We start from the raw sequence: 16750 nt of genomic DNA on the forward strand, positions 1-16750 counted from the left end.
CTAACATAACTAGTTTTACATTGCAATACCAATATTGCAGTGTTCTCCAGATTTAACACATTTCGCAACTGACCCACATTAAAGCACCAATATGCAAAGCTCTCGGCGAAGCGCCTGCAGCTGCTCCCTTCGCCACTAGCGCCTTCTCTGCACCGAGAACATTGCCTTCTAGGAACAGGACATTCAAACTCCAGTTCTTCTACATTTTTGCCAAGTCAGGCAACTTCCTGAGTAAAATGTAATGTTTGCAAGTAACAATGCTTATAAAAAGTGTTGTTTCACATTTACAGACAGCCGGCAACTCTGAAAGGTCCCAGAGAGCCTCATGAACTTTACATATCGTATATTGAAGATACCAACGAAGAGAAAGTGAGCCTACCACAGTATGAAAAAAATCAACAAAAAGGCTGATAGTGACATAGAACGCTGCCAAAACCTATTTAAAAAAGACTGCACAAGGCCCACTGCGAATCAGAAATGTTATTTTTCTTCAAATTTTAGATTAAAATCCCATCTCAAATGTTTCAAGTGCCTTCTGAGTGTTTAAGCCATTAGAGTGCACTTGGGTCATGTTCTGAAGCTTTGATGTTAGACATATTGTTTAAATGAAAGCTGCAATTTAAGCAAAAATGATTGACGACAGAAACATGAATTAAAGAAAAAAAAAAGTATCTCAAGCCCTTGATAGATCTGGCAATAATCACTACATGTAGAGCAGAAAATTAGTAGATTTAAAACATATATTTAATGTTGAAGTGGGAGTTTTATTTTATTGTTCTCCTTAGCAACCTAGGGATCTAGCTCTTCAAGAACTAGCCAAGGGCTTGAAACTACCCTTACAGAAGCAAGATAGAATTTCCAGGCAGTTAAATGTGAACAGAGGCAGTCGCTAAACTCACCTAGATCTACCTGCTGGATTTTGCTGTAATTCTTGAAACATCATAGCTAGCGGAGCAACATGCATAGACACGCCAAAGTGTTCTGCTTAACGAAAAACTCAAGGACTGGACTCAGCGTGAACAAGGAGAAAACACCTCATGATAAGTACAGCTAAATATGTAAAACTAACTGTGCAATATGGGCAAATAACAGAAAAAGGGAAAGAAAATCCTCAAAACAGGAAAAAAATTAAAATACAGTTTCCTGTAATATTTTAAAACATTAAATATTATACTTCTTTACATCACTTTAGAAAAGCACAGATCACCATAGTGACTAGTATTAAATGGATTCTACCCTTTAGCAGGAAAAAGAAGTTCTTCCATAGAAGAAGGGGGTTTTTTATTAAAGTTACAGCAACTAGAATCTCTCTGGGTTGTTTTTGTTTGGTTTTGGTTTGTGTGTGTGTGTCTTTGGTAAAGGAAGTTCTAATAAAGTGAATTTGTTACATGATTGCTCTCCATTTTCCCCCACTAGAAAGCAAAAAGCGGAGCTCTGAGAGGAACAACAGGGAACAGATTTACTCTGCTATCAGCAAATAAGCCGCAGCGATATCAATAGAATCATGAAGTTGACTCATAACCCAGTATATTTTTACCTGCCTTTCCATCTGGTAAGAGGAATGATACTATTCTGTGGAGGGGAATTATGCAGAAGAGGACAGCTGGATACTCTAAAATCTTATTCTTATGTAAAACAGACTATCAATAAGTGCTTATTATTTATGCACAGATCCTTACATTATTAAAGAGCTTTTTAAAGCTTGCATACAGTGAAAATTTTACCAAATAAACAGGGTATATTTTTATAAATAAAATAGTATTTCTTCCACCTCTTCAGAGGAAATAACAGTATGACTAAAAAATTGTCTGAATATTTATTAGAATTAAAATGAGCAAAATATTACTTTTTCATTACAGAATACCCTGGATCTATACATTTTATACTCTTAAATTTATCCTTCTTACAACTACATAAAATATACTATGAAATATGGTATTAAAAATAAGGAAACTTTTTTCTCCAAATATTTTATTTCTACCTAGCAGTTCTCCATTAGAGAAGTCTTGAAGACCAGTTTTTGCCCAGTTGTAATATGGTTTTCTCAACATTTTAATGTTTCCCAGTTAGGTAAAATAATTATTATGATGATTTATGCCTCGGAACTTAGACACACTAACATGATTTAAAAGACAGGTAGACGTGCTGGTGAGGAACACGGTTTAGTGATGTTTTTTGTCAGTACTATGTTGATGGTTGGACTCAGTGATCTGGATGGTCCCTTCCAGCCTAGACAGTTCTATGATTCTGTGATATCTGACCTGCCCGTCTATCAAAGATACAGTTTCAATACCAAAGGGACACATCCAATAGCCTAAAATCTGCCACAGTAGAAAGTACTTAACAGGAGAGATTGATTTCCTTCCCCCAAAACTCCAGCAATGGCTGTAACTGGGAAGCACAGTGCAATAAATGTTACAGTACATCCAGTAAAATCTGACAATTTGAAAAATTCACTATGAAACTTTATTTCCACCAAGCATTTGTAACCCTGTAACCTTTCCAGAAGCTCAAGATTTGTCCAGATTTACACAGATTTACAAGGGACGACAAAAGCTACAGGCACATCTCCAGGTGAAGGCTGTCTCTTAAAAGAGCCCAGACATAGTGAAACTTCTCAAAGAATGATTTAACTACTCAGTTAATTCTGTAACGTTCATATTTTTTTCCTTGCATACAGTAAAAGTTATCTCATTTAATATCAGAATTTGAACTTTGAAACATCCCCTTAGCATATTCCTTACATTTCCTTCAGCCTATTCCTGAAAATTTATGTGTGTATAATCCTGCATGTGGATACACTGAAACCTATGGAAATTTTAAAACCTCTGTAGACAAAACTTTATGAAGGAATAAAATGAGCAGCTAGCAAATCAAATATTACAGAAAATTAAATAAAATTAACTTAAAGTAACAGTTTTCACGTAAAAATGTGTTTTAAGCCAATATGATTTTCCTGTTACTATCAATGTTACATTTCATTATTAAAATTAAGGGGAAAACATATAGGTATTTTATTTGTACCTGGGTTTTTTTTGTTTTACAGTCCAGTTACTTTGAATAATCAAACCATCCTAATTAGTTCCTCCTGATCACAACAGTATTACAGGTTTTTACCAACTGAAACTACCTACTTAAAGGAAATAAAAATATTTATTTTAGGAACAAATGTTAAAACATTGTAAAAGACAATGTAAATATATGGTCAATGCTGTTTTAGAACACTAATTTTCATTAAAAATGCCACTGTTTCCTGTTACCCAACAGCACATTTCAGAAATTAACATAGCAGAGATGGGTAGACTACAAAAAAATTATAAATAAATAAAAAAATAAGAAAAAAAAAAAGAACCTCCATAAAAAAAAAAAACACACAAATAACTATCTGCTCTTAAGCTAGGGAGGGGAAAAAGAAAAAAGGAAAAAAAAAGTGTTGTAAAGTTTCCTTGATTTCCTAAAAACTCTGTCCCCAGGCCATGGTGTGCACTACACATGACGAGCAGATATAAAAGCGTCAGAGGGGAGGAGGAAAGACGGAGGGAGGGAGAGAGGGAGATAACATACAACCCTGCAGCTATGACTTTCTAATCAATAGGATTCTTGACAGGAATATAAATCTAACTTTCACACTGACCAGCTAGAGTTTGGAATTTTCACAGAAATCCTTATTTTAGAAATGACAGGGCTACAGGTTTGCTGCTGAGATTGCGCAACAGCCTGTCTAACGAGCAGCAAAATCCAATTTTTATCCAGAGCTATGGAGAACAGTATTCACACTTTGAATCAAGTTACAGATGCTTTATACAGAATATAATAAAGTAATAAATACAAGTACAGCACTTAGCTGATTTAAAATAATATCCTTATCTTACATATGTAGATAACAACTGCACATGTATTTTGACAATATAATACAATACTTTCAAAACAGGCTTTGAGCATAAGGATAATTTTTAGAGGGAAAACAGTTTTCTATTGTTTAAACATAATACAAATCTGATCAAGTTCGCATTACTGATATGAGGTTTACATATTAGATGGCAGTACAGAACTTGATTCAGGAGTGACCTATTTTTTATGTTCTTCCTCTCCTGATGTTCTAAGGGAAATAACCAAAAAACAACATCTGACTGAAACTTTCATACATGAATGGATCACTCTCCCAAAGCAAGCATCAGAGTACAATGACAACTCCTAAGTGGATCATCTGATGGTGTGTACTTAAACTACAAATCTGTGATTATCGGCTTTCCTCAGGATATCCCGTGATCTTACAGTGAGTCTCCAGTACTGAAATTTTATCCTAGACAGTCTCCTAATATGTTCAAAGTGTCTATTAGCTGGAACTGGTGTCTTTCTACACATGCTGTTGTCAACTAGGTAGTCTACATAGCCTTTTAAAAAAAAAAAAAATTTTTTTAAAGAACACAGTTAGTAAAGGACTTAAGAGCAGAAATTCCATTTTTATGCTAGTATTTGTGTCTATGAACCCAACAGATGTGAAGCTCACAAACTGAAATGTGATCACAGCCAAAACCAATTTGAAAATGGCTGCTCTGCAGAGTTTATTTCATCCAAAAGAAACCATTTGGAATATCAAATGCTTTAACACAACAGCTTGCCCTAGATAAGCCTTTGGTCTATGTAAGAATCTAGGAAAGGGAATATATTACATGTGACAAAACCAGGGATTTCAGACTGAAATTGCAATTTCAAGTTTACTCTGGAAAATTCAAATCTCCGTTTCCTCCATTTTGTGGAATTGCTGTAACTCTTGACAAGGACAAGAAAATCCACCACCAGAACAACCCTTTCTCTTTCAGTTCAGTAAATGGGATAACAGAACCTTTTATGACGGACACAAACGCAGGCCAGCAGACTGATACAGTTGAGCAGCACAACCAATCATAGGAGACAAAAGTTCCAAATCAGAGCGGAGAAACTGATGATGAAATGGACACAAGACAGAGGGAAAGCAACAGCAGAACAGGTACGTGAAATACAGGCTGGGGAAACGGTCTACAGAGAGAACCTTAGGCTCAGTGGTAGTTGGTAGAGGATTGGAACTTCAACGCACACATAAGTAGATTATTATTTTTTTTCCCCATTCTTTGTAAATAGGTAGAATGACATCAACACGTCTGTAACACACTGCCAATCAAACCTCTCATTGACTTCTAGAACTGATTGAGCGTTTGGAGTCAAAAAGAGGAAAAAATAACTTCCCAGTGAAGACTTAATTCAGAGTTTAAGGACTTTATCACTCTGCAGCTTTTTTCATTATAAAAATTCACCATTTCGGAAAACAAAGATTAGGACATCTCATCCTGAGAGTCTCCAATTAACCACACAAAAAGTCCCAGAGCTACCACTGAAACAGTCCACCTGCCAGCACAGCTCCTTCTCATGAATGTACACATCACCTCTGCACCAGATATTTTTGTTTCTTGGCTATTTATCAAAGTAAAGCTTAAAATTTATCAAATTTTAGTAAAGGTAATTCTCCAGCTACTTTTTTTACAGGGTATTTTTTAAATCTGTAGTGTCTGCAAAATATTTCTGATGTAATTCTTTAACAGAAGGCTAAGTAATATTGCAATTTCCTAAGAAATGTAGGGAGTGCTAGATTCATCACTAAAACATTGTCAGGTCAACTATGAAATCCAGAAACAAAAGCAAAACAAGAAAAGGAAAAAAGTGATTATACACTAGGCAAGAACTGCAATAACTTTGGGCTACATTTAATTGTACTCACAGTTGACACTGGTCTCCTTTGATTCCCTTAGTTGTGCAGAAGCATTTTCCTGTTTGCATGTGACAAATATTTGCATGTCCGCTGCACGTGCAAGCTATAAAATCAAAATGGAAAAGGGAGATTTATTCGCCCATATTTTACTTTATAACTAAAGGAATTTTAATGGGTTTTAATACTTGATCCTAAACACATTTCCTATAAGCTGCATCAAATATATATTACTACTACAATTTTATAAGCTCCTTTGAAGAACGTTTCTCTAGCACATCATTTAGTTTATTTTCTGTAGAGTTAAGAATTATGCATGTGTCATTAGGGTTTTCCTCCACACCTTAAATAATAGTAGTTTGAGAATAGCCATTAAAGTCTACCATTTCAACGCATAATACAGAAAATTATTCAGAATACATCTTTTCTATACAAAGGTAAAATACTGACCAATGGCAAAAGCAATGGCAAAATTCCATTAGTTTCAAATGTCTAATTAAAGAAAGTACTATTGCAGCTGTTTGGTAAAATGTCTAATATAACTGGAACTCTTGCTTTTGACAACAATGAACAAAAAGAAAACTCTAAAACCATTTGAACAAAGGCAGAGTTAATACTACAATTATGGTCCACAACAAGAATATTCTAGAAGCCAAAAACAGGCACCTTTAAAAGCTCCCACAATCTGAACTGGAGGAGAATCACAGGAGCATCATCATCATCATCATGTCGCTCCTTTTTAAACTCAGTGGCTAAAGTAAATCTCTCCGCAGTGGTCTGCTCACTGCCACTCTTGCTGCCTGATTGATTCTCACCTCCAAATGAACCTTCGCGTTCCCAATTCTTGAGCTTTCTTTTTGCTTTTCCTTCCCTTCCATGTTTATACGAATTACTATCTTATTTGGTCAGTCCTCCCTCTTTTCTAACCAAGCGGACAAAACTTAATAACCTCCCTCTAGTAAACATGTCAATAAGTTCCCCCACCATACTGGAATAATTATCTGCTAATATTCACACTACATTTGAAATCTTTCTTTACTACAAAGTAACTCTGAACCTACCTTGATGCCCATATTATGCTTTCACTGAAGTTTTAATTACGACTAAGATAAAAGATTTAATATGTGGACTCCTGTTTGTGAACCGACATGATACTAAGTGGTGAGCTGTATATAATAAAAGTTTATTTTCCACTTTATAATCCTAATATTGAATTTCTGTCAGAGGGGTTGAGTTTTAATGTTCGTATTCTATTCTACTGACAAGGAATAACACACAATGAATACGTCTGTGACAGCGTCCCATACCATACCCACCCTAACCCCTCTGCCCCAGCCTAAGACAAAGAGGTAAAAAAGGTAACGTAACAGCCAGACCAGAACCACAATTAAACATCTTATTGACAGAATATTTCAATGTCAGGAATTCTACGGTTTGTCCAGCCTTCAGAAGTTGTTAAAGAGCCAGCTGAAGGAGGGATTCTTACTAAAGAGGTACTAGAGATTCAAACTGTCTGCGAGAAACACATCCCAGAAATTTCTATGCAGCATACAGCGATGTGTGACGTTTTTCTCTCTTTCATAATACATCTTGTAACAACATTTCTGAAAAACACCTACAATTACCACAGAGTGCCAAATTTTGTAATTTTGCTATGATCTTGACACTCTACAATAAATGTTCACTGAAGTGCTGCTACTATGTAATCAGCTTTGTTTTCCTAAATCCACTTATGTTTTCCCCCTCTACATTTATGGAATGATTATTTAGGCACTTTAAGCTGGAAAAGCCTCTTCTCAAAAGTTAATTTTAATTGTGTAAATCTTTGTTATACTTTCAGTGAAAAACAAAGGAATATATGCTTAACAGCTTCTTCTGCTTATGGTTAACTGCTCTGAAGAGTGACGCACCATTACAGGACAGAACAAAAGTTATAAAGGAGGTAAAAGGCTGAATTCCAAATCATATTCCACGAGCTGTCACTACATGGACAAATACAGAAGCTATTGCCAACTGATCTTAGTTGATTACTCCCGTAGTTATTGCTCACTTAATAGGAAGTAGTTGTGAAAGTGGAACTTCCTTTACTCGAGTAGCTTTTGTTTAGTAAAACTATTTAAACACTAAAGTATAAAAGCCTTTGGACACTATGCAACTTTATCACCTTCTTGAAAAAAATGGGGTCAAAGGAATTTGATAGTAATAGATGTAGCTATATGAGACTTTGTGGAAGAGCAAAACAGTTCCTATGGGCAGCTCAGACATGACTTCTATACCCAGTCCGTGGAATTACTGACAAAGCAAACTTCTCAGTACCATTTATCCCCAAGGACATCTAAATCAATTCAGCACCCACGGAGTGCACTTTACTGTGTGCTCACTCACACAGGAGTCCACAGATGAACTCCTCTCCAATCAGCCAGGTAGCTCCTTCCATTTAAACTGCATCACGGTTTTGTCACTGCACTCTGTCCCGACCTCTAGCGTTTCCTGGATTTATACTGGAGAATCATTAAATAACATAAAAATCTGACAGAATGTATTTTCCCGTAGACTCACAGCTAAATTTTGTTCTGTGCGTATTCACAGCACGTGCAAATAAAGGATACATTCAGTGTTTGGTCTCTCTCACCAAAATCACCAACATGACTGCTCTACCTCACCTGACATATGTATGGAGCTTCTATAGGGCTGAGATCAGTAGGGTTGGAAAAGGAAAAGAAAGGAGGAGTTGAGAAGACTCAGAACCTTGTGTTTTGGATTCCTTGTAAATTAAAAAGCTATTTCTGACAAGCCTGGCAGCTAATTTTCTTCTATTACAAGATTCATTGATCATGTTCCCACTAATTTAACTGTTCCCTGGATAATACCTCAAAAAAGGACATCAGGAGCTAATCACCTTTACATTATTTTAAAAATCTCACCTGGACAAATTTTATTTAATGGCAGTGAACGCATATTTTAATTAATCTCAGGCTTGCATGTCTGATGAAAAATGGATTCCTACCAATCCTTGGACCTCTATGTGGGGAGTAACTCAAAAACCAAAATACATGTTATCTCTGCTGCTACTGAAGCAAATGTGAATATATGTTATCAAACAAATGGAACAGCAGAAGCAGGACAATATTATAGTACAGTCAGTGGAAAAAAATTTATATGCCATTATTTTTGTGCCTCACTGCAGGTTTTTTCCACTGGCCTACTTCTGAATAATAAAAAAATAATTATGACCTTTGAATATGAACTATGTTTATTAATTAACAAACCACAACCTAAAGCTACATTTGATTTCAAAGTAACACAATATTTACATTCTTCTATTACCTCAATATTTCCATACTCCTCTTTCCATATTGTCTTTAATATTTTCTACTTGTTTTCTCTGCTTAACCATTCTCAGAGAACAGCTTCTCTTCTGACAGTAGTGTAAGTCAACAAGTAAAACTGTAGCTACAGCAGTATCTCTCGCAGTACAACGCTAGTAGAAATATACCAAATCTTGGAATCGGTTTTGAAAGCATATTTTGTATCACTCGTTCTCAGCTGGTAGAATCAGCACAAGAGATGCAACTTATATTTTCCATATTTTTGTTGAGGTCCCACCCCTCTCCACCCATGTGCATTTGTTTTCAAGGAACAAGGCTTAAGGTTCCGGCAGCAGCAGCTGCAGTTAAAGCCTGGATTAAGTAATGTTGGTTTTGTCCTTCCAAAAAAGGACAGTTACCACCTTTAATGTTAATCTGAACAAATGCTTAACGTGATTTTCCTTTGTAAGAACTCCCTAAATCTGAAGGAAAAGGAAAAAAGAGTTAAGAGTTAAAATGAAAGCTATACTTAATACTTCACATTTCAAATGCTTCTCTCCCCCCCCACCCATATATTTAATAAAAGGTTTAAGACTTTGCATAGAACTGCAGGGTGGTAAGCAGAGATTTCTGACTGAAAATCCCAGGCTCAGACTACTTAATGGTAGATGGTGGGAGGATCGCATTATTGCTTTTGATTTTCTGGGCCTGTCTGCCCCATCTGAATTAATGTATCTGAGACACTGTCACGGAAAACTTCCGAGACCCCATTTTTGTGCCTTAGAGTTCTCCTACGACACCGTATTTTCTGTGGCTGTGTATGAAGTTAGCTAAGCCATCCCACTGAGTCTCAGCTAATAAGGACAGCTTCAGCTACTGCCACACTCGAGCATTTTACGAAGTTTCAGCCTCCATCAAAACAGGAGAAAACACTTTTCTTTTACCGCGAGGGTGACGTGTTGCAGTGCTGTAGGTGCACACGCACTCTGTGCCGCTCACGTGGATAGAAACAGTGAGTTCAACCCAACTTCAAGAGCCTTCCCATACTACTGTATGCTCTCCTCTCCAACTTGGGCTTCCATCATGCACACGCGCTTTTGGTTAATCAGTTCTTTTAAACACTTAACTACCATGCAAACGTTTTATCAATCTTTAACTATTTTAAATAAATAAATAATCTATGTCTTACAATAATAAATCTACCTAAAATATGTAATTTTCAATCTATTTTTGTCATGTTATTTTTACATATTAACTGAAACTATGACATGAGAGCTTTAAAAACAAAACAAAAATCACACCACCCTGGCAATTTCTACTCCATTTTTAGGGAAATAGCAGTTCACACTACTCTTTACAACATGCAGATTCTAAGTGGAACAGAAAGATTACATGAAAGCAATATAATCCAGTAGAGAAAATCCATGCTGTAAAATCACAACCCTATAGAAATTATTAAATAATAAATCCACAGCATGATTGATTCTGAGTTGCTAGCTCAGCATATAAATGTTCTTGCTGATGCTGACAACAAAAGAATACCCATCACTATTTCCACGAAGTATGCATTTTAGACAATTGAATTTAAAAACACTTATTGCTTAGCCCTCATCTAGAATGTATAGCTGCAAGAGTGATTTTTCTCTCAAACAGAGCTCACTACAAATGGTACTGTAGCTCAATATGTTTGCTTACTTCAAAGATTACTAAACTAGTAGCTGCACACAGATAATTCCCTGAAGACACCTTGCTGATTTTTTTTAAAAGGAATGCCATGACACCGCTATTAAATATTGAGGTGCAGTCCTTTAATTTTGGTAACGTGCAAGTCCCATACACATCACGAAAAACACAAAAAAACCCATACACGTCAAAACACATATATGTTCTAGAAAAACATATACATTGTATATGCTTTTTTTAAAAAAGGAGATACAGGCTTTCTCATGAAATTAGACTAAGTAAGAAATAACAAGTATAAACACAGATTAGATATAACATTGTAATGCTCAATTTCACTGTAAACGTTCACTTCTGTAATCCATTAGCCTACTCATACGAGAGCTGCCCTTCTGAAACAATATTACAAAACTGTCTAGTCACTTATTTTTCTGGAAATGCATACTCAACTGGAAGCCCCTGATACCCTTTCAGCATTCAAAAATTACTTTTGTAGGAAATACATCCACTCAACCTTTGAGACAGGCAAATGCAAAAGCAAACAAATGTGCCCAACACTTACGCAATATCATTAATTAAGTAGCATTAAAATTAAGCTAAATAACTTCCATGAAGCAATGAGCAATAAAAATATGTGTTCAAAAAAAAAAAAAAAAAAAAAGGTTGGCATTAGAAAGGACTATTGTTTTCCTGCAAGCACTCCAAAAGTACATGCGGGTCAAATGCAACTGTCATTTTATAGTGGCACAACTAACCATCATGGTAAGTCAGTCCTATTAAACTGATCAGCACATATATGACTAATTTTGTTTTCATCCCTTTTGGTTTATCTTGTGATTTATCTTTCTGTGGTCTCAAACCTTTTTTTTCTTGTTGTACAATAACAGCACAGAAAACACAAAAAAAATCTTCATGCGTTAACACAGTACTAAGGACTGAGAGACACTATACTTGCCAGAGAGAGAAAAGGGAAAAGGAGTAGATATAGTTTGGGGATTTATACAGGCAGGATGTGGAATCTGTATATACAGGATATACAGGAATTCTGCAACCACCCAAATCATATACATATATATATATATCACATATGTATCATTTAAAGCAAGGTCGGCTATTCCCAATATTCATAAAAACCAGATATTTTTATCAGATCAATACTGGATTAAAAATTTGTTCTGGAAAAGGCAAATACACCAAATCACCCAGACAGCCATTTTTGTAAAATTAGACACCCCTGACGACATTGCAATTTTTTCAATAGGCACCAAATTTGTTCTCTCAGACTGCAGTGCAGCCGGCCCTCTGCTCTTCCTCGGCATTCTAGAGGCTAACCTGGTGCTTACAGACATGCTCTTGTCCATAGCCACCTCCCATTCCAAAAAAGCAATTCACCCAAGCCTGAGTGTGATTTTAATTTTTTTTGTGGAATTTATAGTCACAACAAAACACAGACAATTTCACTTGACCATGACCTAAGACTACTAATAAGGCAATTACTTTGTACCTGAAAAGCAATACTGTGTCACGGTCAAACAATCTGGCAATCACAAGTGAAGTTTCCTTCGATTTTTGGACTGATACATACATTCCTGAAGTAGGTTATTTATTCTAAAAAACCCAAAACAAATCTGGGAACAACAAACAAGTCGAATTTCTGTTGCAGAAAACAAAATTTACTTTGATTACACCAACACAATTCTATGGCAACCTTCTCCTTTTAAAGGCTTGTGTCTATTCTTAAGCTGTTCTTACACTTTGGCAAAATAGCTCTGCGGTGTTTGTGTTTCATTATTTCTTCTGTTTAAAGTATTCATCCAAAAAAGTGAACTGCTTTTTTGTTTGTTTGTTTGTTTGTTTGTAATAAATACCTCTCAAGCAATCATACTAAATCTATCTTTAATCATCAGCAACTACCATTACGAAAGACAGCTTGGAAAACCATAATTTTGTTTTATACAAGTAGATAATAAAAAAGCAACACAGAAGATTAACACTGAAAGACGGGATATTTTTTCTTGTTATGAACTGAATAAAATCTTAAACAATTAACAAGAGTCTTGCTGTGCCTGACTCTTTCATGTCAATACTGAATTACAGTACAGAATTTTTATAGCTTGCTCGTGGGATCATTCCGGAATAACTTAATTTCTAGCAAAAAACCATGCCAAACCAAAACATTTCCATGAGAATTCTGGAACTAAGTATCACCAATTTTATTTTCTTCATGTTAATCTGCGTGAAAAACTGAAACTTTTAGACTTTGAACATGTAAAACTGAAAAATCCCATGTGAAAACATGAAGAGCACTTTATTTGAAGATAAATTTAGCGTCCTACTTACCAGTTTCCTTTTCATTCTTTACAGTCATTCTTTTAATTTTTAGATACAGTATGATATGTTATTATGAACTAAATAGCCTACAAATTTTACAGTGGGTTAAGCTGCAGGTTTTGTATATATGCTATACATCAGCTATTCTCTATATCTGATGTATAGCACAGCTCTTTAAGCACGCAAGCCTTTAAAGTGATGCTCCTTTCACATGCCTACAAGATTAAAATATTATTCCTTAAATTACTCTTAGCTTTCTTCTTTGTGAAGAGGCCTCTCGCATGAAAACATAAGATAAAATCAGAATTACTTAAAGAAGTAATTTCAGATCCGGCAGACTAAAAATTTTACTAGGTTTAGTAAAAACTAAAACAGTGGGTTTTGTTGACTGTGGGTTTCTTTAAAGGAAAAACACAAACTGATGATTTTGGACACCTTCATCTTTGCATGTCCAACGAGAGATGTGTTTAAGATGTCTTTTACAGACACCAAAGGCTTAGTACATTTTTTTAAATTTTGTCTTTTTAATTTTTCTTGAGAAAGACAGCAGCTTCTCCACTTGAAAATTCTGGACAAAAACCTCCTTCCATCAAAAGACTGCTATTTTTTTCCCTCTAAGAAAATTTATAACTTCCTAAATTATAACAGGAAAAAAAAAATAAAAATCAAAGATTATTATAAAGCAGTACGAAAAGCAAAACAATTTAAAAACCACTCGGTAGCTATTCATAGTGGCTTTAAATGTAAAAAAAAAAAAAAATAAAAAATCCAATCTAAGGTGAAAAACAACTGAAATCAACAACTGGTGATTGCAACTATTTGTGTGTATTTGGTCATTCAGAGTAAAAGCCCTAAGAAGAGAAATGCCTTACACGATTTATCAGACAAAACCACCACAAAATGTAAAGAAGTCAGCAAATCATTTCCCTGTGTTAGCCATTAGGAGGTACAAAATATGACTGATTTTTAATGCATTCAACTGAGAGTGAAGCTTTTTTTTTCCTTAAATAACTAATGTGGCCTGCCATTGTAATGCATTGCATTAACCACTCGGAAAATGAAGGAGGAATCAACTGCAATCAAACAGAAATGGCATTACAAGAGGTTTTTTTGAGAATCTTCATTCTACCAGTTGGAAAAAGTTGCTTGATGCTTCAAAAGCTATTTTCTCAACAGCCTGTAGGTCTTGGCTCTCCTGTCCTGGTGGCATATTCACATCTAGGGATTCAAATCAGTGACTCAATGGTCTTCTGTTACACTGGGAGGTTCTGCTCTACATCTCTGACCTAATTTAAACTGACGGATACATAACCATATTTAAAAAAAAAAAAAGGGGGGGGGGAATTAAATTCTTTTAGGCTGTAAAATTGGTAAAATTGCAGTCATGTTACCTGACCAGCTGTCAGAAGACATATTTGTGGGATTTTCCTGGGGAAAGTTTACAGACAGAGATGCTGGAATTGCTGCCTGACTGCAGATGTCTCTGCATTTGAAACTACGAGAATAAGAGGGAAACTGTCAGTGGTTGCAGTAACAAGAGAGAGAATGAGAGCTTCTCTGCACCTAGAAACATCTAGAAGGGTAGGTTCAGAAATAACAAACAAATTAAATGCCTACTCTTTTTTTAATTCTTGTTTCTATTGCATTTGGGAGAAGACTACTCTGGTTGTAGTCAAATGTTTATTTGAGGATCAAGTATGATTTAAGAAAACCAACTTACAACTGCCAGCCCACAACTGAAGGCTAGCATCTGCCCCACCTATACACTGTAGCTAAGTGAGCTCTTGACATCTTTTTCAATACAAGGTAAAATACGTTTGCTTATAGAAGGCAGGCAGAATCACTATATTTCTGGACAGCTGAAGGTTTCTAAATCATGCCCTACCTATCTCCTCTCGGAACATCTTTTGGAAACCAACGACTTTACAAATTTCATTAGAAAGGTGAACATACTGATACACAGCTCGGACAGCACATCAGAAATACGTTTTATAAATACTCTTTATTCCAGGTCTAATCAACATAATACAGGTCTAATCTACAACAAGCAAAAGAAAAAGAAAATTATATGTATACACAACAATTAATAGCATATTGAAAAGTTTGCTTAGCACATTTTGCTTGGCAGTCAAAAAACAACGGGAACTGTAATTAGTTAAAGATGTCTTTTTCAAAGTTCCTCAATTAAATTTTTCTTACAGTAATCCACTTTTCTTCTGCTTTAATAGTACGGGAGTTATTTGCAATACACCTTGATTGGAGTGAATTTAAGTTCATAACTAAGCCCAAGTGCAGGCATTTTATTCATTCAGTATCCACACCATCTTGAACACTGTTCAATAAACAGCATTCAGTAAAGGACGGAAAGTAAATTTTCAAATCACCTTTGGGGAAAAAGGTCATCTTAAAAAAAAAAAAAGAGTGCTTATTCTAACTATTCTAACAATCTCTCTGCAAAAAGCAATATGAAGCTTCTCTTGAATACCTTACTGGGCTCTTTTCTTTACGTTTCGTATGTACCAAGAAGCCCTCTACCTACTACTAAAAACAAATTCCAGCATTTTAGTTAATATTAAGTGGTTTTATTCTATAATACGGTATTGTATAAAAGTGAGCAATTGGTGTCATTATCTCTATTCAACACTTTAAAGAAAAGGAAATAACAATAAAAACCCACCACCACTACTACGAAATGGGACTTCTTGACAGCCCCCTCATTTGTCAAAACCTTTAGTTATTTTGTTTGTATAGGATAAACAAAATCATGGTTTCTATTGGAATTTAGCACCATATGTAAGCTTTTCTTTTTCTGAATAATCTTAAATTACAGCTTCTTATCACAGAGTTTTACTATGAACTTGTGACCCACTGTTTCTTAGAAACCAAGGTACAAGACAAACAGTGGAAGTGGATTTTTTTATTTTTAAATTTAGTTCTATATTCTAGTACCTGTAGACAGTATGAAGCATACCGTACACTCTCTTTTTCACTGATCTCCAACATTTATCCCTTTTTATAGAAAATGTCTTTATTCACATAGACTCCTGGGGTCTATATCATAAGCCTCCAATGCACTGAATATCTGTTATTTATGTGAATTACCACAAAGTACTTGGACTAAAAGATGCTTTTGATTTTTAACTACGCAGACATAGTCACTGTGAAAAGAAGGATTCTAGAACATAATATTTCACTGAATATAAAAATTCCTCTAAAATTTTAGACACCTAATGATGGAATACCCAAACCCACGATCTTTAACACATTGGTGAATTCCATAAATGCAATTCTCTACATGTTAGACATTAGAATGGCTAAACAGGAAAACTGCATAAAAGCTCTGTATCCCAAATTGCCACGTCATTCTCTAAGAGTGTCAAAACTCCCATCAATTAATGCTCATTCCTAATTCTACTTTAGGAAGATGCAAAAGAAAATGCTTTTGCTGCTGTTTATACTGCTAGACGAGGACACTGTGTACCTTTATGCTTTCTACATTTCTGTTGGTTTTTCCTTCAGATGACAGTTAAAAGCTCTTTGTCCGCATTCTCAGTCCTGCATTACATAGGGCTCAAGGCCCCTGAATATGAGATTTTGGACCAGAAACCTCTTCAACACAGAATTCCCATGCAGAAGAGAAAAAAACAAATTTACAGCTAACTACAGCAGTAGTAGAGTTTACCTACTT

General features: G+C 35.3%; 1 protein-coding gene across 6 annotated transcripts in view; it reads right to left on the minus strand.

Annotated features, from left to right (window-relative positions):
* Positions 1-16750, minus strand: part of ATRNL1 (attractin like 1) — a 527881-nt gene that overhangs the window by 353179 nt on the left and 157952 nt on the right. For all 6 annotated transcript variants that reach the window (XM_063338744.1, XM_063338742.1, XM_063338741.1 and 3 more), the window contains exon 20: positions 5756-5849. In XM_063338744.1, the coding sequence (XP_063194814.1) occupies positions 5756-5849 (94 nt within the window). The remainder of the gene's footprint in view (positions 1-5755; positions 5850-16750) is intronic.

Source organism: Chroicocephalus ridibundus, chromosome 6 (genome assembly GCF_963924245.1).
Source record: "Chroicocephalus ridibundus chromosome 6, bChrRid1.1, whole genome shotgun sequence".
Classification (NCBI taxonomy): Eukaryota; Metazoa; Chordata; class Aves; order Charadriiformes; family Laridae; genus Chroicocephalus; species Chroicocephalus ridibundus.